The 27,559-nt window shown below is 43.4% G+C and overlaps 2 protein-coding genes across 3 annotated transcripts in view; both read left to right on the top strand.

The window, feature by feature from the left end:
• Nucleotides 1–963: 963 nt before the first annotated feature.
• On the top strand, nt 964–4,791 carry rpl38 (ribosomal protein L38). Its single transcript, XM_076094048.1, has 5 exons — nt 964–1,050; nt 1,257–1,283; nt 1,917–1,977; nt 2,555–2,677; nt 4,197–4,791. Exons 2-5 carry the CDS (start codon nt 1,281–1,283, stop codon nt 4,220–4,222), a joined length of 213 nt encoding a protein of 70 aa, XP_075950163.1. The 5' UTR covers nt 964–1,050; nt 1,257–1,280; the 3' UTR covers nt 4,223–4,791.
• Nucleotides 4,792–5,405: 614 nt separating this feature from the next.
• ttyh2 (tweety family member 2) overlaps nt 5,406–27,559 on the top strand; it is a 48,675-nt gene continuing 26,521 nt past the window's right edge. For both annotated transcript variants that reach the window (XR_012954639.1, XM_076094045.1), the window contains exons 1-3: nt 5,406–5,858; nt 16,759–16,931; nt 25,662–25,773. Coding sequence is in view for 1 of the 2 variants with exons in the window: in XM_076094045.1 (XP_075950160.1) it covers nt 5,730–5,858; nt 16,759–16,931; nt 25,662–25,773 (414 nt within the window). In the remaining variant the exon portion in view is untranslated. The remainder of the gene's footprint in view (nt 5,859–16,758; nt 16,932–25,661; nt 25,774–27,559) is intronic.

Below are 27,559 nucleotides of genomic sequence, written 5' to 3'. Positions count from 1 at the left end.
CATGTTCCTGACAGTGTGGAGAAGGCTTTGAAACAGACCATCAGTGCTTCCACACAAAGTCGGCCGGGAGTCACAAATTCAATATAGTAAATATGAAATAAAAACAGCTACACATAAAAAAGGGATTCCCTGAATTTTCTTTAATTCATGCCTTTTCTTGTGAAATGCTACAAAGTTTTATCTCTTGTGCCCAAATAAAATTAAGTTTTGCTTCAAGTCACCATAGGGTGGCGCACCAGCTCCACAGGGGAGCCTCAGTATTTTGGAGCCAATATGGAATCAGTTTGGAAGGGTTAATTCCTTTAACATTCAGTGAAAATACACTTTGTCCAGAGTTACTTTCCAAAGACCTCAGTGCAGGGCAAGGGATTGATTCACACTAGTGCATCCATTACTGCAGTCAGTGTCAAACTGTTCTCCCAGCAGCTGTCACCAGCAGCTTACATGGCCAGAAGAAAGGGCGCGTGAGGTTTTATGATCACTCACTGAGGTAGAGGAACAGGAAACCGTCCATGGCCTATTGTTGCTTCACTGGTAGAGCTTGATGAAAAACAATGTAATGAATTGGAGGACGACAAAAGCGCCACACAGAAGGTAGACAACTTCTTTGGGCAAAGAAAGGCAACATTTAATTTGAAAACTTTTCTTTGAATAGGTTGAGTTACTTTAGTATAATCTTAAAGTAGCCTTTTGGCATAATCACAATTCAGTCAGTTTCCTAATCTGTTTTGTTTTCTTCTTTTGTCTGTGTAAAAGCCATAAAGCCAAACACTGCTTTCCCATTACAAAAAAATAGAGTGTATAAAATATCCACATCAGCATAGACATTAGCTTACAGTACAGAGGTGCAATAGTTAACACCTATTTTGAATAGACTAAGTTCTAATATCGGTAGACCTTAACACACTTTATATTTGACCTTACAAACAAGAACGGGTAAATCGCATTTTTTCTTTCTTAACATTGTCTCTCTGTACTTGCCGTAGTGTTGTATAAATTCCTCCATAACCGGAAGTTCCACCCCTTTTCATCCCCTCTCTGGCAAACTGAGTGAGTGCAACATTTACACATAAACGAAATCACAATTTATATCATCATCCATCCTCTTTAATACTAATAATCATATCCTCGGTCCTGCTAATTTACACATAATCAATGTAGGAGCAAGATGACCAGATACTTATTTGCTTTCCAACACTTTTTCCCCCGTTGTTATAACCGATGAACTGACTCCATCTTTTTCTGCCATTCCGCAGCGTTCAGTCCGCTGACACGGCAGCATGGTAAGGACTACTTCTCATTAAACTACTTGGAAGAGCTACGTCTGCATACCTGCAAATGTTGAATATTGTTCCCGTGGACATGGCTCGACGTGGGATGTGTTTGTGCTGATCTATATATAAAGCGTCACGTTATAAAGCGGCTAGCAATTGTGATTAGCATTAGCATGTTGCTGCTCGCTTGGGCCAACCGTCTACAACCTGTCTCACAAGAATGGCATGTCCTCGTTAAACTACTAGGCTAGCTAAATATGTTAGCTCTAGCAGTTCCGAACTAATATGAAACTGCCACTTTGTTCCGGAGGTAAATACTCTTAAAACTACTATGCTAAAGATGTTAGCTAACTGATGTAGGCTTCAACGTCACTAGCCATGGGTGCCCAGGATCAGTTACTAGTGAGACTTTGAATAAAAGTCCTGTTTTACCGTCAGCAAGATATGCAAACATCTCAGGCTGATGTGCTCGTGATGCTTTTAAAGTCTTGCTAGAGTAACGATGGACCTAGTGCTGGGTTTCGATTTCTAGCAGAAACATCAGTTCCACCGGTCCCCTAACATCACTTTGTTGTTAATTCTCAATCTGTGGATTTTGTTGCCCTCCAGAATAACTGTGCTTTCTCTGATCTTCATTTGTAGCCTCGCAAAATTGAAGAAATCAAAGATTTCCTGCTGACAGCCAGGAGGAAGGATGCCAAGTGTAAGTTGACAGTCCAACCTCTCTGTACTAGTTGTAAATGACAGTTTACTTAATGTATACACGTAAGCCCATTTAACTACAAGGTGGATGGACAGGCGACAACTTGCAGTTTTGCCACTGCAAGATATTAAACTGTACACCTGAGCTTTGTTCAAGTAAAACAGCCCAGACATGTCCTTCCTAATTGACTCTTCCTTACAGAGGACGTAGATGGTGTTATTTAATTCTTCAAATGTATTTTAAATATTTGCAAGTGTAACCTGGAGTCGTCCACAGCAGGTCAGCTGAACATGCCAAAATGTGAAAGGCAACCAAACACGTTAATATATGTTGAGGATAACAATAAACTGTTAGCTTTCTTTGTCTTGAATGGTACTTTTCTTTTTACGGATTCTTCCTAGTTCCAATTTTCATGCGTGTTCAGCAGATGTGGGAAATGATTCCGAAATGATTGGCCTGCAAAATTAATCATTAGTACAGTCGGTTTTGGAAATTGTTCAAACACTCATTGTGATTTTAATCAACGCTAATTTTCCTGTTGAGTTTGATCTGGACTGTCTCGTTTGTCTTCCTTCAGCCGTAAAGATCAAGAAGAACAAGGACAATGTAAAGTTCAAGGTGCGCTGCAGCAGGTACCTGTACACCCTGGTCATCACAGACAAGGAGAAGGCGGAGAAGCTCAAGCAGTCCCTGCCCCCAGGTCAGTGTTCTTCTTTCTGTTTTTATTTAGTTTCAGGTGTTGTTGACGAGATGTCGGCTTGTGAAGCAAATGCAACACATCTGGAAAATGCAGTCTCTGCCCAAACATAGAAATAGTGAAATAGTAGTCAATGACATTGAATATATTAATAATGTACATTTGACTTAGATTGTTAAGTTTTTAAGGTTGCATCGTCCCTGGGTCTGATTAAAGATACTTTGTGGAGTATTGAACCACTACTGACTTAGAACACGTTTGTACGAGTGTTTTGTTTAACATGCATGTGCACAAGGATGCACATGCATGTGACCATCACAGGCATAGCGTGATACAACTGTTGACAGCAGAGGAAGGTTATCCTGGTAGCGATGCTGTGTAAAAGGAAAGAATGTGCTAATAATACAATAAGTCAGACTGATGTAAACAAGGCTGATTCAATGTGTTTATTGGGCTTAAGGAACATAACCAGTGCATACTTTGTAGAAATATTTGTATAAAACTGTAGTTGTTTACAGTATAAACTGGGTTTTGTAGTATTTTAAATAGGAAAAGTCCTTGGGGATAGATGATGGGTTCTAATGGAGGATTTTAAACTGTAACTTGGTTGTGAAAACTTGCCACGTTGGTTTATGTTATATTTGAAAGTCTCGGTGCTGATGACCACTGAACTTTGTGCAGGAGCAAGAGTCAGAATAAATCATGATTAAGAGGAACGGTATACACATTTAATAATGACTACAGGTCTATGATACAAAGGAGGAGATGTTTGGGTGTGTAGCCTGATGAATCACCTTTTTTGCGGAGTTAGCAGTTGACGCCCACGTCTGTATATAGGCCTAGTTGACCAATTAAATATTGCCGTTATGATCTACTTAATGATTTTTGCATCCGACGGTCACCTGTGTCTGAACTCGGTGCATGTGGGTTTTTCATTCTGTCAATCTGAATGTGCTCGTGACCAATGAAGAGTATGAAAATAGTGAACATTTTAAGCCAATGAGCTCAGAAATTGTGCTTCTGATGACATAGTTCTAGTCAAACAAAAACCACAAAGTTGTGCAAATAAAACATTCTGTTGCGTCTGTCTTCTGTGGAGATCTGCCAAGCTGTGATGGAAATATAATTGGACGGACTACTATGATTACTAATTAGGTTGTGTTATGTGGCTAGTTGTGTGCATTCAGTTGCTTTTAAAGTAATTTGACACTAATCCTCCATAGTAGCCTCCTCGTTAAAAGATTTCTATCAACTTAATTATGGCTGGCAACTATTTTTAAAGGTAACTGCAGAAGCCGGTCTCTGTATGTTTGTTAGATTTTCAATGAAGGGAATGTTTAGTGTTTGTGGTAATTGAATTTCCACAACGGATTCTCAACTGTGGTCATCAGTGGGTATTCATGACACATTCCTTCAAACACGTTGAAGGAATAATCACAACAGGAAAATGAGTTCCTGTCTTTGCTGGTGTGATGTTTTACTCCAGTGAATATTTTCTAATCTGTCGTCTTTGTGTTTGCAGGTCTGGCTGTGAAGGAGCTCAAGTAAATCCGTGATGTACAGATAATTGTAATAAAAATTGGAAAAAAACTAGTAATTTCTCTGTGGTTTTGTGTCCGCTGTATTGAATGCCGTAATGCAGACATGATGGATTTGTAAAACTGAATTGCATCATGTTGCATTAATATCAACGTCCTGGGTATAGTGTTCCTGCTTGTTAAAATATTATAGGTCACATGTGGTGTTTTGACATCTTCCCACGAGATGTCAGAATTTAGTTTTAATAAAGTGTGTTAAGAGAACATCCTCCATTCCTTAGACGCGTTAAAATATATCCACAATGTGTTATGAAAGATGTCTCTTGACTCTTACCTAAAACGTCTTTACCGTGCCTTATGTCACATCTCACTCTATAATCAAATGTCCATTAAGTACATATATGTACTTATATCACCACTGGTGAATTATGAGGCTTTGAGCAGTAAATGTTAAATTAGAAAAAGTTGACTGAATACTTGATTTTCCAGAAATGCCTCGCAAGTAAATGTATTTGTTCATTTGTGCAGCAAATTAATAGGAACATCTGCAACTCTGTTAACTCTGCGTCTATTTAAAAACTTAAATTAGGTCTAAGATGCATCTGAATATTCATACATTGTATAGCAAGGACAATACACTTATAAAAATGTTTCTGCCCTGGTGTTGCGTCACACAAACGTGTTACTAAAACCCCAGGAAACGCTCACTCCTAACTGGGTTTCCATAATAAAACCAGAGATTACAGAATGTATGAAGTGACCAGTCAATGGGATGAAAACCAGCACTGGTTTGATTTCACTAGTGTAGTTACAAAGTGTCCACAGATGTGAAGACAGCCCCATATATAATGACCACCTGTTTATTTTACAGGTGGGGAAGATAAAAGTAGCTACAATGTGACATGAATTAGACTCGGTCCATGAATTGTCTTCTGTAATTGTCTCAGTTGACCACTAGGTGGCAGTGCTGTAGTTTAATAAACTAATGGAGCAACACTTAAAACAATGAAGCATGTCAAAATTAAAATGATATTACAACACATTGAATACGTATATCTGTTTAACACTCGTGCCACAAACATTCCGGCATATATAAAACTCCTCAAAGGGGCGTTTTTGCGCGCTCCCGCACGCTATCTCCTCCTGTCCTGACTCGGTGCGCGTTCCCGCTGGTGACTGTTGTGCGAGTCTGGAGCAGCTGTCGGTCGGATAGGAGCTCGGGGTCCTCACGCAGACGCGGAGACATCGTCGGAGTGTGATTTATTTCTTCTTCCATGTAAAAGAAAAAATAATAATCTCCGTCGGATTTCACTTTGCAACAACACCGTTGACTCTGCAGGACTTCTACGGTTTCCCTCACGTGCAGCTGAGAGTGTGTTTCCACAAACGAGCATGCTCTAATCATTGCCTTTGTTTGATATGAGACGGGGTTAAGATCTCCGGAGCCTGCTTGAGTGAAGGGAGGCTAATTCAGGTTGTGGCCGAACTTTTTTTTTTTTTCTTCCTCGGGGTTAGGGATGTCTTCGGCTCGGGTGGATTACATTGCGCCCTGGTGGACTTACTGGCTTCACAATTTCCCTCATATCAACCTGAGGTTGCAGCCCATCGACAACAGCTTCCAGCCCGAAGAAGAGAACTACCAGCAGGTCAGTAGAAGAAGATGGGACACGGGGCTTTATCAGGAGCCCAGTGATGAAGGACACGAGTAAAACAGGGGCACAATATGCCAGTGTGTGATACCCAATAGTGAGTTTTTAACGGTATTGGGACCTCTTTATATAATAACCCTTCAGTATATGGCTCATCATCCTGACACTCCTGTGCTATCACTGAAATCAGTTATCATCAGGCTCTCTGCTGCCTTCAGATTCAAATTACATTTTGCACTATTGATGGAACAAGTGGCCCATAATGTCTCTGTGAATGTCGTCCAGTCCACCACAGTTATTAGGAGTTACATCCAGTCCCATTCATCAGTGGACCAAGTACAAAAACAACAACCTCGCTGTCTGTTTAAGGTGTTCTTTCTAAAAGCAGTTCATCTTTGCAAAACAAATGGCATGAAACCATTGTGTTGGTAGCTCAAGAAGGGGTTTCCCCTTCAGAAATATTGCAGAAATGTTGTTTTGCATAAGAGACCGAACATGCACATCTTGTAAATACTGCCCTCACTTGGGCTTGGTTACATTTTTCATTCATTATTAAATTGGACAAATCAAGTAAGTCCATGTCCTTTGGGGGGCCGGAGAGTGGATCAGGGAGCCCACTTGTGTGCGAGTGTTGGCATAGATTTGTTTCCCACATGGGACTTAAAGTGGTTCCCGTCTGTCTCCGGAGGGGAGCGTTTCACACAGTTTGGAAGTGGCTTTGGGTTCAACTGTTGGATGGCTAATGACCCGCTTGTGAACACATGTCAAATACCATGAATGATTTATGATTTCAACGTTTAATTTTTCAGTGTTGCAGCTGAGCTCCTGTCGGTGCACATGGTGGGCACATCATGCTGAGAACAGATGACATTTTAAGTTAATTGCTGCCACGCAGAGTCAGGAGGTCAGGGGTCCAAGGGAGTCAGAGAGGGGCCTCGTGAAGATGTGGAAGCGATTCATTTCACAAGAAGTGACAGACAACGGAAGAACCAGTCATGGGAACGTTGTGTGTTGTCAGTCGAAGGTAAAAGAAACATCTGATACAGGATAAATCAGTTAAATGTAGGCTCAAAATGCCTGGAGGAAAGGAAGGATACCAGGCAATAATATCACAAAAAGAAGTGAGATATTGCTTGATATTACTTTGCCATTCCGCTTTCACTTTCGTTCGCCGGCCGGTGTTTTCAGTAGGCCAGTAGGACAGCACAGAAGGCCCATGCAGGTATAAAATGCACGGGCCACCACTGGTAAATATAGTATTCACAATTGACTACATTTACCATCAACACTGATTGGACATCCCCACAAAAGCTGACTAAAACATTGGCTTCAACATTAGCTGTGATGCTACACTTAGCTTTTAACGCTACCACCAACAGTAGCAGTTTGATGCATTTCTGCTATACAACATATCGCATGGCGGCACAACTATATTGTTTTTTTTTTTGGTCGTGTTGGCAAAGTGAAGGTCATTTCTTTTCTTCCTCCGTGGCGTTGTAGAAGTAGAGTCGGGGGTGCGGGAGGGGAGCAGCGCTGCTCCGTCTGAGAGTCTGAGAAGACTGTCAACCACAGAGAGGGAAACCCCCATCATCGCAACCATCATCCCGCCTCCATCTCTGACTTTCCCATCTCCGTTTCTCTCCCTCGCCGACTCAGCCGCGATGCTGCTGCTCTCTTTTGTTTGTTTCTGTTTGTTTCACAGATGTAGGTCAGGTCCTTCCTGCTCCCACTTTGTAGAACTATTTTCCCGCAGAGCACCAGAGCTAATGACACAATTTCAAGCTGATGTAATGCTACTTATGCTATTACATTCCCTGTCAAACTTCATCCTGATCACCACCTCCTTGGTTGACTGCATTAGTAGCAGTGATGATATGCTGCATCCTGCATAGCATGAAGAACTAGGAATGTGTGTGTGTGTGAATTATACTTGAATTACAGAGACACTGTGGTATTAGTGAACGTTTTATCCAGTTTGTTTGTGCACTGGGGTGATTAACAGCATTGCAGCTGTGTTTAATGCTGAAGAATTCAGTCTAACGGAACAAAAATGAAGCTTTTATATAATCGAGCCGTGTAATGTTGAGTCTACTCTTTTGTTCAGGAATTGCTGAATCGATGTTTAGCTGGTCGCTGTGAGAGTATCGAGCCTTTTAATCCACACAGTACGCCTTTTCAGGGGGAAACTGTAATTGGCCGGTTGTAGTGTGGGCAATCCTGGTGGATTCCTCTGTTGGCTTTGGGCCATTGAATGTGATGGAATGCAAGGGGTCATGATCTTCCACTGTTCTGTGTGTGTGTGTGTGTGTGTGTGTGTGTGTGTGTGTGTGTGTGTGTGTGTGTGTGTGTGTGTGTGTGTGTGTGTGTGTGTGTGTGTGTGTGTGTGTGTGTGTGTGGTAGTTGGTTTCTTCCCTCTGTTGGATTGTTAGTAATGGAATTTCTGAATCACCTGACTAGAGCACTTCTCTAATTTCTGTCTTCTGACAATAAGCAAGCTATTCTTCTTCATCACACACACACACACACACACACACACACACATGTTTTGGAAAATCTCATCCAGTGAAGCATCAGAGTTACGGGTTCTGTGTGCGGTTGAAACAACCTACAGTAGGTCTGTCTCATGTGTTTCATGTATTTCTCTGCTCCTAATCATCTCCCTGTCCCGAGGCCTGGAGGACGGAAAGAGGGCAAAAACTGAAAAAGTTCATCCCAAAATAGGACAGGGGCCTAGTTTTTCTAATGTGTGTGTGCGTGTGTGTGTGTGTGTGTTGAGCCAGACATCATGTGTAGGTCAGCAGGTCCTAATCCATCTGACATCCCTTCCTGTTTCCTGCTTTGTGACCCAAACAAGTTTGTGCCAAATGTTTTTTCTGTCCATCACGTGGACTGCTGGCACTCACACCCTGATACCATCCAAGCAGCCGGGGTCACAACAGTTCATGGAGTGGTGCCGGGATGAGTCCTAAAACCACAAATGAGTCAGCATTTTTGCACCTCCAGTTCCCTCGTTTTCAAGTCGGTTTGTTTTTTGAATGGGGTTCAAAAACGCACGAAATACGGTCTGTGGTTAAAACAAGCTTAAGAGATTTTAGCATTTTGTTCTAATGTAAAAAAAAAAAAAAAACGCATCCACGCTTCAACAACCCTAAAAGTGTTTTTCCTTTGTGAAGATGATCTTTCTGAAGAAAACGCGTAAATATTTTCTTCAATAAGACTTCAGCTCACTTTATAGAACTGACAGCTTCGGTTACTCAGTAATTACGTTTGAGTTCAAGGCAAAAATAAATCAGTTTTATGTCCTTGACTATCATGGACATCTAGGTAGATTTCCCACTTCCTGTACATAATTGGAGTTAATGAAGGAACATTTGTCCATCAGGGTAACAAAGGCTCTTTGTCCTTTACAAAACGATCTGCACTTTTGTCGTCTCGCCACTGATCACTTCAACGTCGAGCTCAGACAAGTTTTCTTTTGAAAGCTTTTATCTTGCTGCTACCGTGGCCTACAATGATACGGGATACATGAACGAGCCACAGACCAGGATATTCAATTACGGGAGCAAACGCACACTCTTAACACCCACGACGTTTCTGCTTCATTGGCGCTTCTTGCAGAGATTCCCTGTGAACAATGTTCCACCCGAGCGCATACAAACAGCCTCCTCCTCCAGACCGCTCTGTTTCTTCTGTTGTCTTTGGTCCACCCCCCCCCACACTCTCTCCTCTTCTGTGTTCATCAGCATTTCCTTCACTTTCCCCTCTATGTGCACTGATGTTAGACCTTGGCATACCGATCTAAATGTTGTCGTGTGTGGAAGACGGAGAAGTCATGAGGGTAAAATATGTATTTTCCCACTTTTAGAAAAAGGATAACGTCCTTCAAGTGATGCGTTTACTGCCGCTATGATTTCCCAATTTTTTTTGTTCTCAAACATTTAAATAGCCCATCTTCACACGAAGCCTTTTCCTGATCACAGCTGATTTTACAACTGAACGCGGAAGCTGTTGTGTTCGCTGTGTTTATTTTCCGTGATAGAAAAGGAAAAAATCCATTTTCTGTTCAGCTCTCACAGCTGCTCCGATTTCATTGGAAATTTAACAACCCCTGTCGCCTCCTCCTCAAGAAAAATCAATCCTCAATCTGTCGTTCTTGATTTCCATGCTTCTTGTCCCAACTCAGCCGTTTGTGTGAATGACTGTGAGACCTTATTGTTAAAACGGGGATTCTCCTCAGCTCAGCCGAGCAGTCTCTGTTTGTTTTGGTCTTCGTTTGTGTCATGCATGCATACAGAAAGATGCACTCAGAGTGTCCCCTCTGGCTCTCCAAAAGGCCATTAACCCCAATCGGAGTAATTAGCTTCACCCTATTGGCTACTAGACGGTATGGCCGAGGTCTGTACTAATCAGGCGGCACGTCCATCCCTCGTGCTGATCCAACAACATCTAAGCAGGATACGGCAGCACTGATGCCGGGGGTTTATCAATGTTTGGTGGTCCTCTGTGTGTCGTGATGCGAGTGTGGCGATAAAGAACTGAACTGGGACAGTCGGATTCACGCAGCCACATTCCCATCCAGCAGAAACAACAATGAGAGTGTGCTCTTCATAGGAAGCTGGGGGGGTTGGGTTTTTTGTGGGGGTGCAGCATCCAAACCCCGACCTCTGACTCCCCCGGGGGAAAAGGTTTGGGCTTTGGGTTCGCAGAGGGTGTCAAGGAAAGGGATGACTCGCTTCACTGCACCCCAAAGGTGTCCCGGTAAGCATGGCCCCCGCACAGAAGTGGTTCCAAGAAAGAGATTCGTAGCGTTTTTTTTTTTTGTTTTTTTTTGGGGGAACAACAGGAATAAGCCAAACATTTCTCTCGCCAAAGCTGAAAGGAAAAATCTCAGAAAACGAGCAGGCACTAGACCTCGCAAAGCTCCAGAGACCCTCAGGTTGTTGTGGCAAAATGTTCAGGGTAACAAAGCAGTGCAGCGTAAAAGATAGGATCCTTTACCAGCAAAGCCCCCCTTCTTCCTCCTCCTCCTCCCCCCTGTCATCCATAACCCATGGGTCACTTTGCTGGGACTTAATGGCGTCCCAGCTGTGAACACGGGCAGGCCCGGCCGAGTGCACTCTGCTGGAAAGAGCCCCGGTCCCTGGGGCGCTCACCCGAATGTCAGAGTGCGACAGGCAGCAGCATGGAGGAGGACAGTGAGTCGGACTGCTCCATTGATCTTTGGGGGGGGGGGGGGGGTGTTTCTTCATAGTGATGATGCCATTTCTCAAGGCATTCGGTAGCCTAATTCAGCCCTTTGTGGCAGTACAAATTCTTTAAATAAAGTGCTGTTATTATACTGTGCAGCATGTTAAATATATCAAAGGAGGAACTGTCTGCTGCTGTAAGATTTCTAAAAGGAATCTGTCTGTTTTTTGCTCTTCGAAGGGGAACTCCACCAATTCATGAAGATCAGTTTACACGAAAAGTACTGAAGACGGTTGGATAACGTCCGGGGGAGCTTTGAGAAAATAACTGATCATGCTATTAGTGTTATCTCAGCTTGAGCTTGCATTATGGGAATTGTAGAATCCATTGCTTTCGGAGCTTTACTTCCAACTAAAAGTCATGATGTCGCCCCATGATTTTTGAAACCTGAAAAGAAAATCAAGAGCAAATTACAGTAGTTAAATGTAAAAGACTAAAACCATCTCTACTGATTTCCAACAGCAAGAAGAGGCTCCTTCTGCTCACTTTAAGGTGGAATTGTCTGTCTTTGTCCATGTCTTCCTCCATCTCTAACTGACCTGACAACCGTTTAACCCCTTTCGAGTCGAGGGAACGTCACTGTCCATCCGGTCCACACACATTGTACATCGGTGCACGCTGTGCGCCTGGAGACCTCCTCCACCTACGCACAGCTGTCTGCCACCTGCCGGGGAGCAGCCATGCTTGCGGAAGGCACTTCATATCGCTTAGCGTGCAGATAAACACGACTCCAAGCTTGTGGAATTCCACTGTATGCCTTCGCTCTGCTCTGCAGATGCATCGCAACAGATGGAGGAGCTCTCCAGCTCCATCTATTAATTATGGTCACTACGTGTTTATTAAGAATAGATTCATAATGGGCGCTCAGCGTAAGGCACAGACTATATACCACTTAGACTTAGACACCTCCTGTGTTTTCTGTTGGTTCCATTCTGCTCTAGTGAACAACCTGGAATAACAGAGTGCCCATCAAGAGGCATTTATTTAGGTCAGATCTTTCCGTCTGATGAAATGAAGGCGCGTGACTGTGAGGCTTTGTAGGACCAGTGTGTTGCATTTTTGGGGATCTATTAATAATAATTATGAGTAAAATATTCATAACTATGTGTTCATTAGTGTATAACCACCTGAAACTAAGTACCGTGTTTTTCGATGGCTTAGAATGAGCGGTTAATATATACATCGGTAGCGGGCCGTCTTCACGGAGTCCGCCATGTTGCACCGCCATATTTCTACAGTAGCCCACAACGGACAAACTAAACACTGGCTCTAGACGGAGCCTTTCGTCTTTTTACGCTACCTGAAGGCCACCGTAGTTCTACAACAAGCTTGTGAAACTGCAGCAAACACGAGCAAAACTGAAAATTTTGTGATCGGTGAGCCGAACCAACTCCGACCCACTACCCCTTTAAATACGGGTACATGGACCACGATGACGCTTGATTTATTGCAGGGCTTCAGTGGTTTAATCAGTTACTTTGTTAACAGAAGCTTGATTGACAATCCAGACGGCTGGAAAGTTCCTCTTGTGTTAACTTTGCTGAGTTCACCTGCGTGTCACCCCTTAAGTTAGTCATCCTTTCGGGCAGAGCGTATGGCTGATTTTTCCTGCCACGCTCTTGTGTGTTTATTTTTGCACATTCAACAATGAGATGCGTAGGTTTGCTCATTATATTCGGGGGGAAGAGAAAGAAAGAAACGCAGCGTTACGCAACGCTCCAGCCTCAGGGGGGACTACAATGGACTCTTAATAGGAGGGAAACTAGGCCGTGCACTGAGTGATGAAGAGTGTGTCTGAGGTGGCCATGTGGATGAGGAAGCTGTGTCTTTGTCTTCCCATTGTGTGCACATGGAACGCCCAAAACACACACTTTCGTCATTCAGGCGTTCTTTCCTGTGCCTTCACTCCTTCTCATTCACACGCTGCTGTCTCACTGTTTTCATTACCATCAACAGTCCCTCCATCACACTGTCACCCGCTCTTCCTATTTCTCTTCCCCCCCCCTCATCTTCTACTCCCTCCACATCCTCACCTCAGGGATTGCCTTTCCGCTCAGCTAGATCTCCCTTCCTTTCTTTCCTCGTGTCATCGCCTCCAGCCTCGTGCCCCCCCCCCCCCCCCCCCCCCCCTCCATAGAGGAAACAAAACCGAAGAGGCAGTGGAGTGGGCCTCTTGAGTTAAGAATGAGTAAGTAAGGAGAAGGTTGTTAACATATCGAGTCGACTACTCAGACCTAATTCAGATAGCGGTAAAGTGGTCAGAGCTGCCAATTTGATTATTTACCAAAGAGCGAATGTGTGCACACTCCGGTCGGTGAAAGATAAGTGGTGTTTTTTAAACTAAATGGAAGGTTGGGAAGTGATGGAGTTGTGTGTGTGTGTGTGTGTGTGTGTGTGTGTGTGTGTGTGTGTGTGTGTGTGTGTGTGTGTGTGTGTGTGTGTGTGTGTGTGTGTGTGTGTGTGTGTGTGTGTGTGTGTGTGTGTGTGTGTGTGTGTGTGTGTGTGTGTGTGTGTGTGTGTGTGTGTGTGTGTGTGTGTGATCTTCCACTGAATGGCTGCTACATAATTCAGGAGCCATTACTTGTGCGTCCTACTACTGAGAAAGAAAGGGCAGTAGAGAGAGATGGACAGAAAGAAAGTGGAGAGTGTTGTTTTGGCCATAACTGCGTTAAAAGCTACCTTTGGAATAAATCTTTCACCAAATACATTTGTGATTTCCTTCTAAAGGGCCGCGAGCACTTTTTACAGACGGGCGACCGCGAAAACCGGCGCTGGCACGGAGGTATTATATTATTGACGGTTGTCCGTCTGTCCGTCCCAAACTCGTCAACGCGATATCTCAGGAACGGGTCGAGGGAATCTCTCCAAATTTGGCACAAACGTCCACTTGGACTCGAGGATGAACCGGTTAGAATGTGGTGGTCTGCGGTCACAATAGTCTAACCAAAACTCTCAAAATTCACATGCTAATTATGACAATTTCAGTATCTGAGTATCTAATAGGATAACATGATGAAGTGGTGACATGGATGTAAACTGCAACTTGACTAGTTGACCAGAGGAATACAACCCCCGAGGCTGGTTGAATTCTACAAGGGGTTTTCGGCAGGTTTGGAGGCTTAAACACCATGAAACTCAAAGCTAAAGCAAAGTTTATTCTTTTTAAATGATCTGTGTGAGGCCTAAGGAGCCCCAGCCAGCCCCCCCCACCCCCTTCTGCCACATTCCCTCCTTTCTCTGCATTGCCTGGCTGCAGGGGAATCACAAGGCAGAGGCACGGCAGCTCAAGGAGGCCCGTCACATGCTGCTCGATTCAAATAGGCTGCGATTAATTCGCCCTTTCACTCGTCCTCCATCCCTAACTAACCTGCGCGTTACCATGACGATAAGAGCAGCTGGGTGGCCCTCTCTTTCTCCTCTGTCAAACAATCTGCCCCCCCCCCCCCCCCCCCCCCCACTATTATCCACCTGAACCCCACATCTCCATCTCATTTAACACGTTCACCTCAATTACACCCGGTTTACGCCAACTCTCATCACTCCCAAGCCCGCCTTCGAGACGACACGAGGAGCGCCTCTTTGTCTCACCTTGGTGCGCTCCGCCATCCATCTGTCTGAGCACACCCATTAACACATTTACCATCCCGCCTCTTAAACCCGCGGCGCTAAATTTCCGCTAATCTCCGCACCTTTTTCACGGGGCACTGGAGAATATGAGAGAGCGGACGGGGTCAATGAGAGGAGATCCTTCCTTTGACGCTGCTTCGACGTTTTCCTTTTTGTTTTGTCTCTCTCAGCAGATGCGTGGCCCTCTACATGAAAGGCATGTAGCCGTGAAATGGGACAAGATGAGGCACTGCGCCCCAACAGATGGAGCTAGGTCGAGGAGCGAGGATAGATTATTTTTTTTAGGAGAGGGGAGCAAGTGACAAAGATTCAAAGTGCAAAATGAGTCAACACGCATGATCATGATATCCACAAACATCCTGCAGTCGTGTTTTTGCTTTTCTATTAGCGAAGTCGACAGCAGAGGGAATGTGTCGGATGATGAACAGCTGTTTTGAGGCTTCTGGAGGATTAGTCAATTGGCGATTTACCTGCCTCTCTCGTGGCAATCGTTGACATATATCCTTCCATTTTTTGATTTTAATCCCACACATCACAGCATGAGAGCAGATGGCTCAGCAATGAAAAGATTTCAGATAAACTTAAAAAAAAAAAAAAAGGAAGAGTAAAGGGGGGAGGGACCGAGCTTCAATAAACCCATCTGCTCACAGATGGATGCAGAATTCATGCGAGGCTGTTAGGCCGGTCTCGCAGAAGGTGGGATGGGGGCTAAAGGAGGAAGGAGACGGGGAGGATAACAAGCTCGCAGGATGCAGCTGGTCTTGTTTTCGGAGCTGTTGAAGACGTTCATTCGTGTTTCTTTTTGTGTGTCTTATTCACAGTAACTGTTTGCGTTAGTTTGAAATTGTTTGTTTCTGCCTACAGAGACATTTAGCAGAGGACTGGGATTTATCTAATACTACAGTGGAATATGTTAAATGGAAGCTACGGGAAAAATTAAGGATCTGTAATTTTGTTACTTCAGTCCATTTCACTGACAATACTTTTTCTGTACGTTCACGTAAGTAGATGTTGAATGTGGGAGTTTAAATGGGTACATACATGGTGTGCTTGTGCACACATTTGGGTATTCATGGTGCCTACCAGCCCACAAACTATCAAATAAGACAGCCCAGTCAGCTTTTTGTGGGATGTCCTGTTCAGAAAACAAGCAACTCAACAAGCCCATCAGATTTGACGTCCCCCTTTCTATGTCACATGCAGACTCATTTAGAGTATAACCCCCCCCCCCCCCCCCCCCCCCCCCCAGACACACACAACCTCATCTGAGTATCTCCACAAACTACCTTTGCAAAGGTGCAAAACATATTTTTCTCACAAGCAAATCAAGAGCAGACTGGGCTTTTTCGGGAGGCGGGGCTTAAAGAGACAGGAGCTAAAACGGAGTGTTTCAGACGGAGGGTGAATACAGGTATATTCAGACAGACAGTATGAGAAAAATAATGTGTATTTTGAACATTAAAGCATGTAAACATGTTCTAGTAGAAACCCCAAATTCAAGTATGAACCTGAAAATGAACATGAGATGTCCCCTTTAAGTAGGTTCACACGCTGGTTTTGCTACTTTTATTAAGGTAAAGGATCTTCTTTCACCACTGTGTACCTGTTCACAAGTCGCTGCATGCATTTTGCATACAATATCTCACTATTGCCATTATTGTGCGTGCACTATATCATGTGTACACTTTCTTTTAGCGAATGTAGCTGCTGCACACATCTTTATATATTCTAAACTCACCACTCACTGTTTATTCCATGTATTATCCCTATACGTGTGCATTACTATGCACTTCTGGTTAGATGCTCAACTGCACTCTCATTCCAATCGAATTATCATGTAAAGCACATTTAGTTCACTTGTAGCTAAATGTGCTACGTGACCTGAAAAAGACTGCATTGCCTTGACTTTAACGGGTTAAGTTACGTAAAAGCATTAGTCACAAGTGACCCTACATTCCACTTCAATCATTCAATGATCTCCCCCCCTCTTCTCTCCCTCCCCTCCCCCCCTCCCTCCCCCTAGTCCCTGATATTCCTGGGCTGCGTGGCGGCTGCGGGGCTCGGCCTCAACCTGCTGTGCCTGGCCATCTACCTGAGCTGCTTGTGCTGCTGCCAAAAAGACGAAGAGGAGGAGAGCAAGAAGCCCAACTCCTGCTGCGTCACCTGGTCCGCCGTCGCTGCCGGCCTCATCACATGGTGAGGGAGTCAAGACGAGATGTCATGACTAACTGCTGATCACAGTGCACACACACACACACACACGCTCTGTTGATGTCTGCCGTGCTGCGTGTTTTCACGTTTTTCACTGTATTCCCACACGAGATCCATAACATATTGCAGTTCATAGCTCCTTGTCCATGCTGTGTGTCTGTCTATCTGCCTGTCTCTGTTCTCCCATTTTGTATTCTCAAGGTGTTCAGCATCTCTCTTTTTCTTGTCTACATGCCTTTCAGGCCACCTCTCTTTTTGAAATACCCCGAGCTTCTATTTGCAGTTGTGCAGACACTTGTGGTTTGGGTTTTGGAATAGCATCGGCAGTCGTCTTTATTTGCTTCCTTTTCATGAGATCAGTCGTCTGATCTGTCTCCGCTAAGTCTCTTTTACTTCTGTGAGACATTGATGTGGAGGAAATCTCTCCGATAACCCTTAGCCATTCCACATTTAAAAAATGATTTAAAAAAAAAAAAAAAAAAAGAGATGCAAAATGCACAAAAGAGTGGGAGTTTTTGACATTTGCACAAGCAGTGTTTTCTTTGAACATCCGTCTGTGTTTTACACACACAAAACCGTCCCTGTTGGGAAGCTGCGGCCTCTGGTTTTGGGAAGGATGTCGTGGTAGAAGCCGTCCTGATTTGGGTGTATCGTGAATATTCTGCTGACAATGTGCATTACTGCCTGTGACGGACAACTGGCAGACAAATCTCATCACCTTGATGTCCTGAACCTCTGGATGGGCTGCATCAACTGAGTCTGCAAAATGAAATGCAAAAAAAAAAAACGTCATGTAGGGGAATAGGTAACGATGCAGTATACAAGATGCATATAATAAATAATATATATACATTGCAGCTCTCTGTTGAGAAGCAGCACTGTGCAGGATAACAGATATATACAGAAAATAAGACCGAGCTAAATTATAAAATTCTAGGAATATTTTAGAAATATTACAGGGATCATATACACTTGACTTGAGATAATAGTCCATGCAGGTCACTACTCTGCATACTCTCTAAAGAATATTACTCAGGTCTTGAAACTAACTACAGCTCAGAAACGATAATGGACTCTTCTTTTTTTTTTTTAAACGCTTACAATACTTGTAAACAACATTCCCCTCCAGCGTGATGCTCGCCTGAACCAGCAGACTGTTAAGTTTATCAAGCGTAGCCTATTTATTTTGCTTCTATAATAACCTCCTGTTCACATTGCTGGCTGGATAATGCAGCACAAATAATGGAAAACAGGTCACACAGGTCGCTAATGGTGAGTGCAATTTACATTTTCATTAGTGTCATTAGCACAGATCTGTTGTCGCCATCACAAAACAGAAAAGAAAGAAAATAAGTTAAAGCCTTATTCTCATGTCTTATGTATGAGAAAGTGGAAATTGTTCAATAAACTACTTATGTGGTTATGTGCGTCAGTATCTTTCGGATGATATCTGACCCAGTGTGATTTAACAGCGGAGGAGCCGTGCAATAAGATGCAATTTGTTTGGGCTGGAGGCTGCTGGATCTCAAACGAGTCTGCGGTGAACTGAAAACTTTCCTGATGTGAAATGACACGATGTTTAGTTGCTCTAAAGATTAATAATATCAGTGTTACAGCGGTTATCCCTGGAGCAGTTCATCATCTCTACCTGGATCCAACTTTTCATTCTGCTGCCGACTCAAACCTGCAAAATCAACCCGCGACGCTGCTGACGAACATCAACTGTTGCTAAGATTCATTTAGTCTGCTAAAGGTACCAAAACACGTGTACCGATGCAACGCAGTCAGCACTTCCGTCACAAGAGAGATCCGATTAAGCCGGTCAATGAGATGCGCTCTCCCTTCAAAGTAGCTAATTGAATTTGTTGCCAGCAGAGTGGATGCTTTTCTCAACCATGCGACATTCATGTTGAGCGACCAGCAGTGGGTAATATTAAATTAAGCCTCGAGCGTTATCGTACATCCATCCATCCGTCGTGTTTCGGAGAAGGTTAATTGATAAATGGATACGCTGAGAGCTCAGCGCTGCCGGCTAAGTGCTCGTGTTCTGTGCCACCTGTAGGCGAACCACGACAATGGCTTACATCAATACAGTGTATATGAAAAAAAAAGAAAGGAAATAAATGCATATCCATGGAAACATTTCAAAATAATGAACACTCTCAATTCAAAGCTAAATGCTGGTCGCTAAAAGCAGGATGATGAATATTCTGCATGTCAAATAAGCTTCGAATTGAACGCCACTAAAGCACTAATCATACAACACTTTAACATTTATTCTGCGGTTGCAGTCCGCTTCTGTTCCCCCCCCAGTCAACCCGTCTTCATTATGTGACATTTAATTATGCATGTGCAGTTTCTTAAAATATGCCCAGCGACTTTAAAGTGGTAGCCCTCCTCGCATTAAAGATGTATATGTTGCAGAGTCACAATGAGAAAAAGTGAAAATACAGCTGCAAGTAGAAGAAGCCGAGGACTGTGGGAACTGTTGTGTAATGACGTACGGTGTATTCACACATATAGTACGTTAAAGTCTTGTTGCGTTTTGCTTCTGACAGATTGGCCCAAGATGGTGGATTCTGTCAGAAGCCCTTGTGAGTCGATTATCTGGGTGGTGGATTAGATTTTAAACCAATCTGCAAGAATTCTCCCCTCTAAAGAAAATCATATCCATCTGTCTGGTCTTCACTTCATGTTGGATACAGAAGAATATACCTTGAGTACCATGAAAAATCATGTGCGTGTCATATATTTTGGCTGAATAGTAATGCCATTAGTGACATGTTTTGGTCTGGAGTAGATTTAAAGAGCTCGCATTGGCCCGACTTGATGAGCTGTAAGACTTAATGGTGTGAGATGAATGAAGAAACATCCTGTGGGAAATCAACTCTCCTTCATGTGATTCCTAACTTTGATGATGACAGTCCTCTGGATGTTTGGAGCGATTGTCAAGTGGGGGGGTTTTGAATTGGACTTGGGAACCGGAAAACTAGCTTTGCTTTAATCTCGTCAGTCCAGATCCTCTTTTCACCCTCACTTTACCCCCGACCTCTCCTCCCTTTGTCCTCTCTCCGTTCACCTCTCCCCTCGTCCTTCTGTCTCTGCTTAAAGTCCTGCCGTCATCCACTCTAATTGTTGTTTGTCCGTGGCTGGAGCTGTCCGTCCTAATTAACACCGGTGAACCCAGAGCAGATCTCACATTTAGCTGTGGTTGCGGCCCTGTACACAATAATTAATATCGGCTTATCGTACAACATATGGACATGACTTTGATCCTTTTTATTATCGAGGGTGTTATGGACTTTTTGTAAGACTTATGGACATTAGCTTGATAACTTTTACATTTAGACTTTTACAATTCCAATGTCGTAATTTATAATATATTTTGGAAGACTTTTATTAAGCATTGCAAGGGTTCTTTATGTTTTGCCAATCAGTTTCGACCTTATAATCGTCCCTTGGACAGTCGGATGTAAACCATCAAATAAATGAACATGTCAAATATTAAGACTTGTTGAAGAAGTCTGAGGCACTCAGGAGGGTAGTGTTTTAAAAAGCCTTTATTAATACCGTGATCAGTAAGTAAGTGACATGATAAACGTTTTAAATGCTTTAAATGAAAGAGGTATAAACCGTTGTCAGTATTCTCCAATCTACTCCAAATGCAGAGACTGCCTACTGCCAATAGGATCCTCAGAAGTTATTCTTCTTTCCAGGACACTTGAAATATTTATTTGTGTGTGTTTATTATGATGGGTGTCCGTTGCCAAGTGGAAATGAGAATGGAGGAAACATGAAAAGGGTGTGAGAGAGAGAGAGGAAGAGAGATGTCTGTTTACATGACATCGCTGTCCTCCATTGGATCCCGTACAGAAAAGATTTGGCACACATGAAAGCAATAGAAATCACATCAGCAGTAGTGTTTTAAAGCCCTCATTTCACTTTTTTTTTGGGGGGTCATATATTTTTAGTAACTCACACTGTATAACTTTCACTTCATGTCAGGCCTTAAATTGGGTATTTTGAAAGTTCTCCAGCTCTGAAAGTGGAGATGTGTTCATGCAAAATTCAGATAGGAGCTACTTGTATTGTATATTCTAGGCCTACTGCATATTAAGGGACATTTCTTTTTTCGGGTGGCTCTTGCTGAGACTTCAAGTAAAATCTAAAATGTCTATATTTGTCATATCAGGAGAGTCATTGCTGCCATTTTGGGGCAAAATCTCAAATATTCAAACATGTCTGAGTCTATTACTAGTTGCTGAGGGCATTCTTTCTGCTGCAGGCTTTTGGTTCCCTTTTTCTGAATTCCCCTCAATGTCTTTTATCCACTTTGTCATTTATCAACATGACAGTTTGGATTTTTGCTCAGTACATGGTATGTCTACTCCGATCTATGATATTCTTTCTCTTTGAATTAGACCGTGGATATGTGAAGGAGCAGCACTGGAAGGGGCAGAGGAGGAGACCTATTCTCCTTCTCTGCATGTGCCTCTCTAGTCCTCCCAGTTCCCTTATAAAATAATTAGATTCCACCATTAAAATATTTGCACGCTTCAAAGAAGGCCGTGTTTCTCCTGGCTACTTCTTACCCGATACATTTTTCTGTGTTCAGACACAAAGAGATAAAAGGAGAGAAACTCCTGTGGTGTGTTTCCGTTTTGAAGGTGAAGCTTTGGTGGGAAACAAAAAAAAAAAACATCCAACAAAGAAAATGTACCAGTTATCATTTGTAGATTATTATTAAATGTGGGTGCATTAAAGAAGTAAAATCTTCTCTAATATGTTCCTCTGCTTTTTCCTGTCTTGCTCTGTTCGTCCCATTGTCTGTCTCTCTGCCTCAGTGTCATGTTGTTTGTTGTAAACTGCCTACATGTATATTCAGCCTACACCGCCTGCTTGTATCACTGTCAGTCTGTCTCTTTTGGTCTGTCTGCATCCTTTACTTGCTGTCTCTCTCCAAACTGATGCTTTTTTTTCACGTCTATTCTGCCTTAAATGTATCCCCCCCCCCCGCACCCCCACCCCCCTTTTCTACCTGCGTCTCCCTGAGGTTTATGTTAAAACCTGCAGAGTGGGTGGTTTACCTGCAGGGGGTCAGTTAATGAGGCTCTGTCCTTGTTTTACTAAGTAGGAAAATAGCCCCTGTTGTTCTGCCCCACGCTGCGCTCAGCATCCACCACCACACTGCTGCTGCTGCTGCACAGGTACAGCAGCTCTGCCAGACCCCAGCGGTTCCATACCAACGTTGCAGGAAGCGTCGTTGACCGTGGATTCATGGCATCTCTTTTTTCTGCTTAACGCTTATCCGGAAGATCAGGGAGGAGTCGGGAGAAACCACGAGGTTAAATAGGCTGCTCTCAAGTCCCCTGACCAATCATACAAAGCTGTGGCCTGCTCCAACCATGCTCTCACAACAGTTTGGCTCTGCTCCATGGACTCTCATGCAATAGTTTTATATTTAGTCTTCATTTTTAGGCCGGTGTTGTGGATTTGAAGCTAGTCATGGTTAAGCGTTGAGTAATAGTGGCACTCCTTACCCGGAGAGGTTGGAAGGAGATATATACGTTTCTAAAAACGTTACGTTTCTACCTAAAAACTTGTGGAGCTAGCATTAGCAGAGTACGTTAGCACATCATAAACTAGCATTAGCACTTCTCTGCTCTGCTAGCTACTGAATGTAGAGACAAGCTGCTCTTGCTTTTCAATGTAACGGTGAATAAAAACCTACTTGGTTTTACAGGAACAGTATTTCATTGTCTTCTGTCTCGATCGGCACTTTTACATCATCATCCGTCGGCTTTAGCTTCTTCTTTTTAACCTGTTTTTGCTGATGAATCAGTTTGACATCCTGGATATTTCCTTGAAATTCAAATCTGTGACCCCTCCTTCTCTCTGGAAATTTTCTTTTAGTTTTTCCAAAGAACTTGATCAAATATATGTAGTGAGTGCAGTTTGTGACAGTGTGGGCTCCATGGTAGCTCTGACAGCTTGGTGGAGTAGCAGGCGGGGAGGCAAGGCTTTGTAAAGGGTCAGGGAGGCTGATTCCTGCTTCATTTGGTACCAACCTGCCTCTGGCCTTCATCTGGAGCACATCTTGTGACGGGGACAGTGGTGGTTTATAGCAACCAGGAGTACACCAGGGGGTACTTTCTCAGTTGCTCGAGTATACGTGGAAAGATTGTAGAGTAGAAATCACAAAGAAAACACCTGAACACCATCGAGTGTGCATGGAAACTAATTATCAGAAGATGTAACCGATGTTTAAAAGAGATAGCTAAAAGTACGACATGATTAGTTATCTGAAAGTAATGGATGAGCAGCCGGGATAGAGGTAATGGATACATCCTTGAATTGAATTAGCTATAAGTGGATGTGGTGATTATGAGATCAGAGAAATCTGTATTGATGTTTTATGGTTTATGAAAGAAGTGAAGAGGCAGCCACACTCATGGAACCTTGCAGAATTAACGAGGTCATAAAATATAGACCTTTAATATATCATCAAATCAAACAGCCAAATGCTGCATCCGCTCAACTCAAGCAGTGAAATTGATCCCAGTTAAGCAGTTTGCCTCCCTGGTTAATATTGACTGGCGTTGATTATCAGATAAAGCACTGAGCTCTGTCTCTTTGTAACAAGTGGCTACCTCCATTGTAATACAATAAACACCTTTGAATGTAACGCAGTATAGTTTAGGGAATTATACTGGGAAAACCTGAATAAATGAGGAAAACAAAGAATGCAGATTGTTGCATACAAAGAGGTACAAGGATCTCAAACCAGTTAAACCATCATGGGACATTTGGGAGCAACATGTTAGACAGCAGAACTCTCCACTAACTCCAGTAGAGTTTCAGACACTTCTCTGCCAAAGAGCATTGAAAATGGAGGCTGGTGGTGGCCAAACACCTTTTGCTGAGACGCTTCACGTTGGGTTTGTCTCTCAATTTGACAGCCATGTTAACCTGAATCAACACCTCTGAACATTAATATTTCATAAAAGTAGGATTTGCTTCAGGGCTGTTGAATTGGATTGCGCTGGAGGTAGCTACGGGTGCACCTCAAGTCCCAGTGAAAGGATAGTTAGAGCATCTTGAGCTTCTGTGCTGTGAGTATTAACCAGTGAAGCGGAATGTTTGAGCGATGTATGGTTACAAGAGGGATTTAAATCAAATCATTTGCATTTGATTGTACCGCTAAGAAGTGGGTGGGGTTAGAACATAGCGTGATGCGGAGCGTGACACCTCACTTGTCGCTAAAGGCTGCAGTTTGATTGATGGGTGGATGTTATTGGTTAAAGTTGTTTATATTTTGTTTTGCAGGCAGAAAAGAAGATTTGGTTTTGATATAAAAAATAGGAAGAAATTGTTTTGTGAATATTTTAAATAGGTGCACAATATGACCCGATGGTTTCAAGGGACTAAAAAGGCATTTCTTTCACTTCATCTCTATTTTAATAAACTGGTGACTCAGTGTGACCCAAATATGTCAGCGGAGGTGTAGGCCATGTCATATTCTGAGTCTTAGAGATCCGGACCTCATCTCTCATCTTATGATCAATTTAGTGTGGTGAGTGTGTGTTGGTCGACCAAAAAGTTTTACTCGTCACGGTAACTTTATGTCCTTTTGCTGTGTCATTCAGAGACTCCTTTACCTTGGAGCTTTATCTTAAGTTCCATAAAAGGGTAATCATTTCCTCTGAAGTTATCACAGGTGGTTTTTATTTCAGGCGAGGGACTATAGGAACTATAAAACACACCTGGCATTTTACCGCACTGGGACTGTTGTTTGTTCATTCGTCCCTAACGGACATCTTTGTCTGTGCCGTCAGAGTGTGCTGTGAGGCATTACGTGTCCACATCTGATTTATTTGTGGGGTTTGTCGAGAGCGATTTTGTGGCGGCTCTCAAATCCCATCATGCAGCAGTACAATGCCACGGCACTTTGGGGAGAAAAGAAGCTCAAAGAGACTACTAAGAGTGCGGGTTGATGGTTATTCTGTCTGTGCCGATGCTCCTGCTGAACAAATGGAATCCTTGGATGACTGAAGCAGTTTCAAAATGATGCATACACACACATGCCAAAAACCTGTATTGTATAATTTCTGGTTCAAAGAGTTGTTGTTTACGGAAATGAACACAGAAATCCAAACAGTTTCTCGCGGCTCCACTGCTGTAAAGACGCCTTCGCTTTCTGCTGCAAACCATTCGTTTGTTTGCAGGTTTTCTGCACGCAGATTTCAGTTTCAGTCACTTATACATCTCGGAAAGCGATGCACGAACAGTAAAAGAGGACACACTCAGGATGAATCACATTTGATCCCTCCCACAACCTTAATTGCGTGTCTCCAATATGCTCCCACAAGACGCACACACGGCAACTTTCCCAATCTGTCATTCATTCTGTTTGGCTGACTCTGTTGACAATTAACTATTTCTTCCGTCTCCTTTCAGGGATTGTCCCAAAGTGCCTCATTACCTTTGTATTTCTCTTTCCCTGTTCATGCAACAGTGTTCATGGAGAAATTGATGATAAAACCAAAACGCCAGAATGACAATGAAAGGACTGAAAAAAAAATCAATAAATGTTGTGTATGTGCTGTGATCTGTTGAGCCCGAGTCCTTGTAGGTATTCTATCTCTATGCACCCAGCTCCCCTCATCCATATATAAAAAGGCTTACCTGTGCTTCCACACCTTCTTCTCTCTGCAGCATCGCGGTGGGTGTGGGATTCTATGGCAACAGCGAGACCAATGACGGCGTGTACCAGTTGACCTACTCCCTGTACAACGCCAATCACACGCTGGGCGGCGTGGACAGCCTGGTGGGTAAAACGTTAGCGTCGAATGGTGAAATGTGTCGCGCACATAAACGCCTCACGATGTCCGTGTGTGATTTAAGTGGCGTCGTGTTTTTAGTTTGTGCCGTGTCATGAGACATACAGATTATAGATGAGAGGCCCATCCCGCCGGAAACAAACAGCTCTGAGTGAAAGGCTTCAGAACAGCCGGTTGTGATATTTTCATACACACAAACAAGCCCAGAGGACTCAATTTAGTATGCCTTTAAATGTTTTTTATAGTCTTTTTATGGCTTTTTACTGCTACAAATTGACAGCCTCTCCACACAAAGACTCCTTCTTCCCCGACACACAGCCTCTCACCCTCCTTGCTCCACCTTCTCCCAGCTGCTGTGGCCTCGGCAGAAACTCAGTATGTGTGCCTGATCTTGTTTCTATTTTTATCTGCCTCACTTCCCATCACACAGACGCCCAAATGTAGCTCGCTGTTTTACAAATTGAACTCTCAAGATGAGACTTTTTTTCTCCTTTCAGTCAAGAGTCAAACTTAAGTTAAATCAGTTTGATATTTTCTCTCTCTTGACTCCCCCCCCCCCCCCCCCCCCCCCCCCCACCAGTGTTTATGAAAAGTTGTCTTTGAAGTGATTTGTAATATTAAAGATAGAGACTGGTAAAGTTGAACTTGAGACCTAATTTGAGACTTGCACAGATTAATTTGACACTTGTAAATATTACCTTGAGACTTGACATGAAGCTGTGACACACAACATAGTGTAGTGTAGTGTTGGTACACATCAGCCGTGTGTTGTCGCCTCAGCGCTGTGTGACCTGCAATGATCCTGTGACGTGTCGGCGCTGGCAGAGACCCCGGGTGACTTGCTGTCGAAGAGTAGGGATTAAGTCTCCATCTGTGTTAATGGAGATTAATGTGGTGGTATGTGAACCACTTAGTGCGCTGACTCAACATGGCCTCAGTAATAAACACTTTGCAGAGAGGGTGAAGAGCCCACAGCACTATGTCAGGACTTGACTTACACAGATGATAAGGGAACACAATCCCAGATTTGAATGCAGGCTAGTTCTCAGCTGTCTGGCTCTGATTGATGCACTTTATAAATAATTTAAACTGGAAACATGTAAGAAGTCTGCGATTACTGATGTTGAAAGATCAGTAGTGCTGCTTTAGATTGTCAGTTGGGATTAGTTCTCACGTTTGCCTTTTTGATTTAACACGGAGAGGTTGATACACTTCTTTGTCACTTCTAGATTGTATGAGTTGTCCTCTCATCGTCTTCTTGTGAAGCACTTAGCCACGTTCATCTCTCAAAGTCATATTAGCAGGCGGTGAGAAATCATTAATATATAGCTCATCTGAAAGCTTGTCGGCGTGTCCCTCTGGGATGTGTGAACCCGCGCAGGCACATAATTGGACATGGTGGCCTTTATTTTAGCAGTGTATGCGCGTGAGTGCGCTCGCCTGCGTCTAAGTGTGTGTGTGCATGAGTGAGTTCATTTGCACGCAGCTATAGACTGTTAAGGAGTCCGGTTCTCGAGTGGGACAAAGAGCCCAGTGTGCCACACACAGTTCCCAGTCTCCCCCCACCTAATCAACCATGAGCCCCGGAGACAAAGCCGCTTGATGGGGAAGAACAAGGAGCAGTGCTCGCCCGTCTGATTGGCAGAGTCGGGGTTGAAATCTGTATTGAAATCATCGACAATGAAGGCCTCACTGCCCTCTCCCCCACACAAATGCCTTTTTAGCGCGGCTCCAAGAGAGTTTAGAAGTGAGTTTGCTTCTAAAGACTCCGTA

Source organism: Anarhichas minor, unplaced genomic scaffold (genome assembly GCF_050575085.1).
Source record: "Anarhichas minor isolate MPS153535 unplaced genomic scaffold, ASM5057508v1 ptg000017l, whole genome shotgun sequence".
NCBI lineage: Eukaryota > Metazoa > Chordata > Actinopteri > Perciformes > Anarhichadidae > Anarhichas > Anarhichas minor.
Note: the sequence above shows the minus strand (reverse complement) of the source record. Positions and strands in the feature narration are given on the sequence as shown.

Excerpts from the sequence above, each read along its gene's own strand:
- rpl38 (XM_076094048.1), top strand. Across the intron at positions 1,978-2,554 it reads CAGGAGGAAGGATGCCAAGT|CCGTAAAGATCAAGAAGAAC; the intron begins GTAAGTTGACAG and ends GTCTTCCTTCAG. Across the intron at positions 2,678-4,196 it reads CAAGCAGTCCCTGCCCCCAG|GTCTGGCTGTGAAGGAGCTC; the intron begins GTCAGTGTTCTT and ends TTGTGTTTGCAG.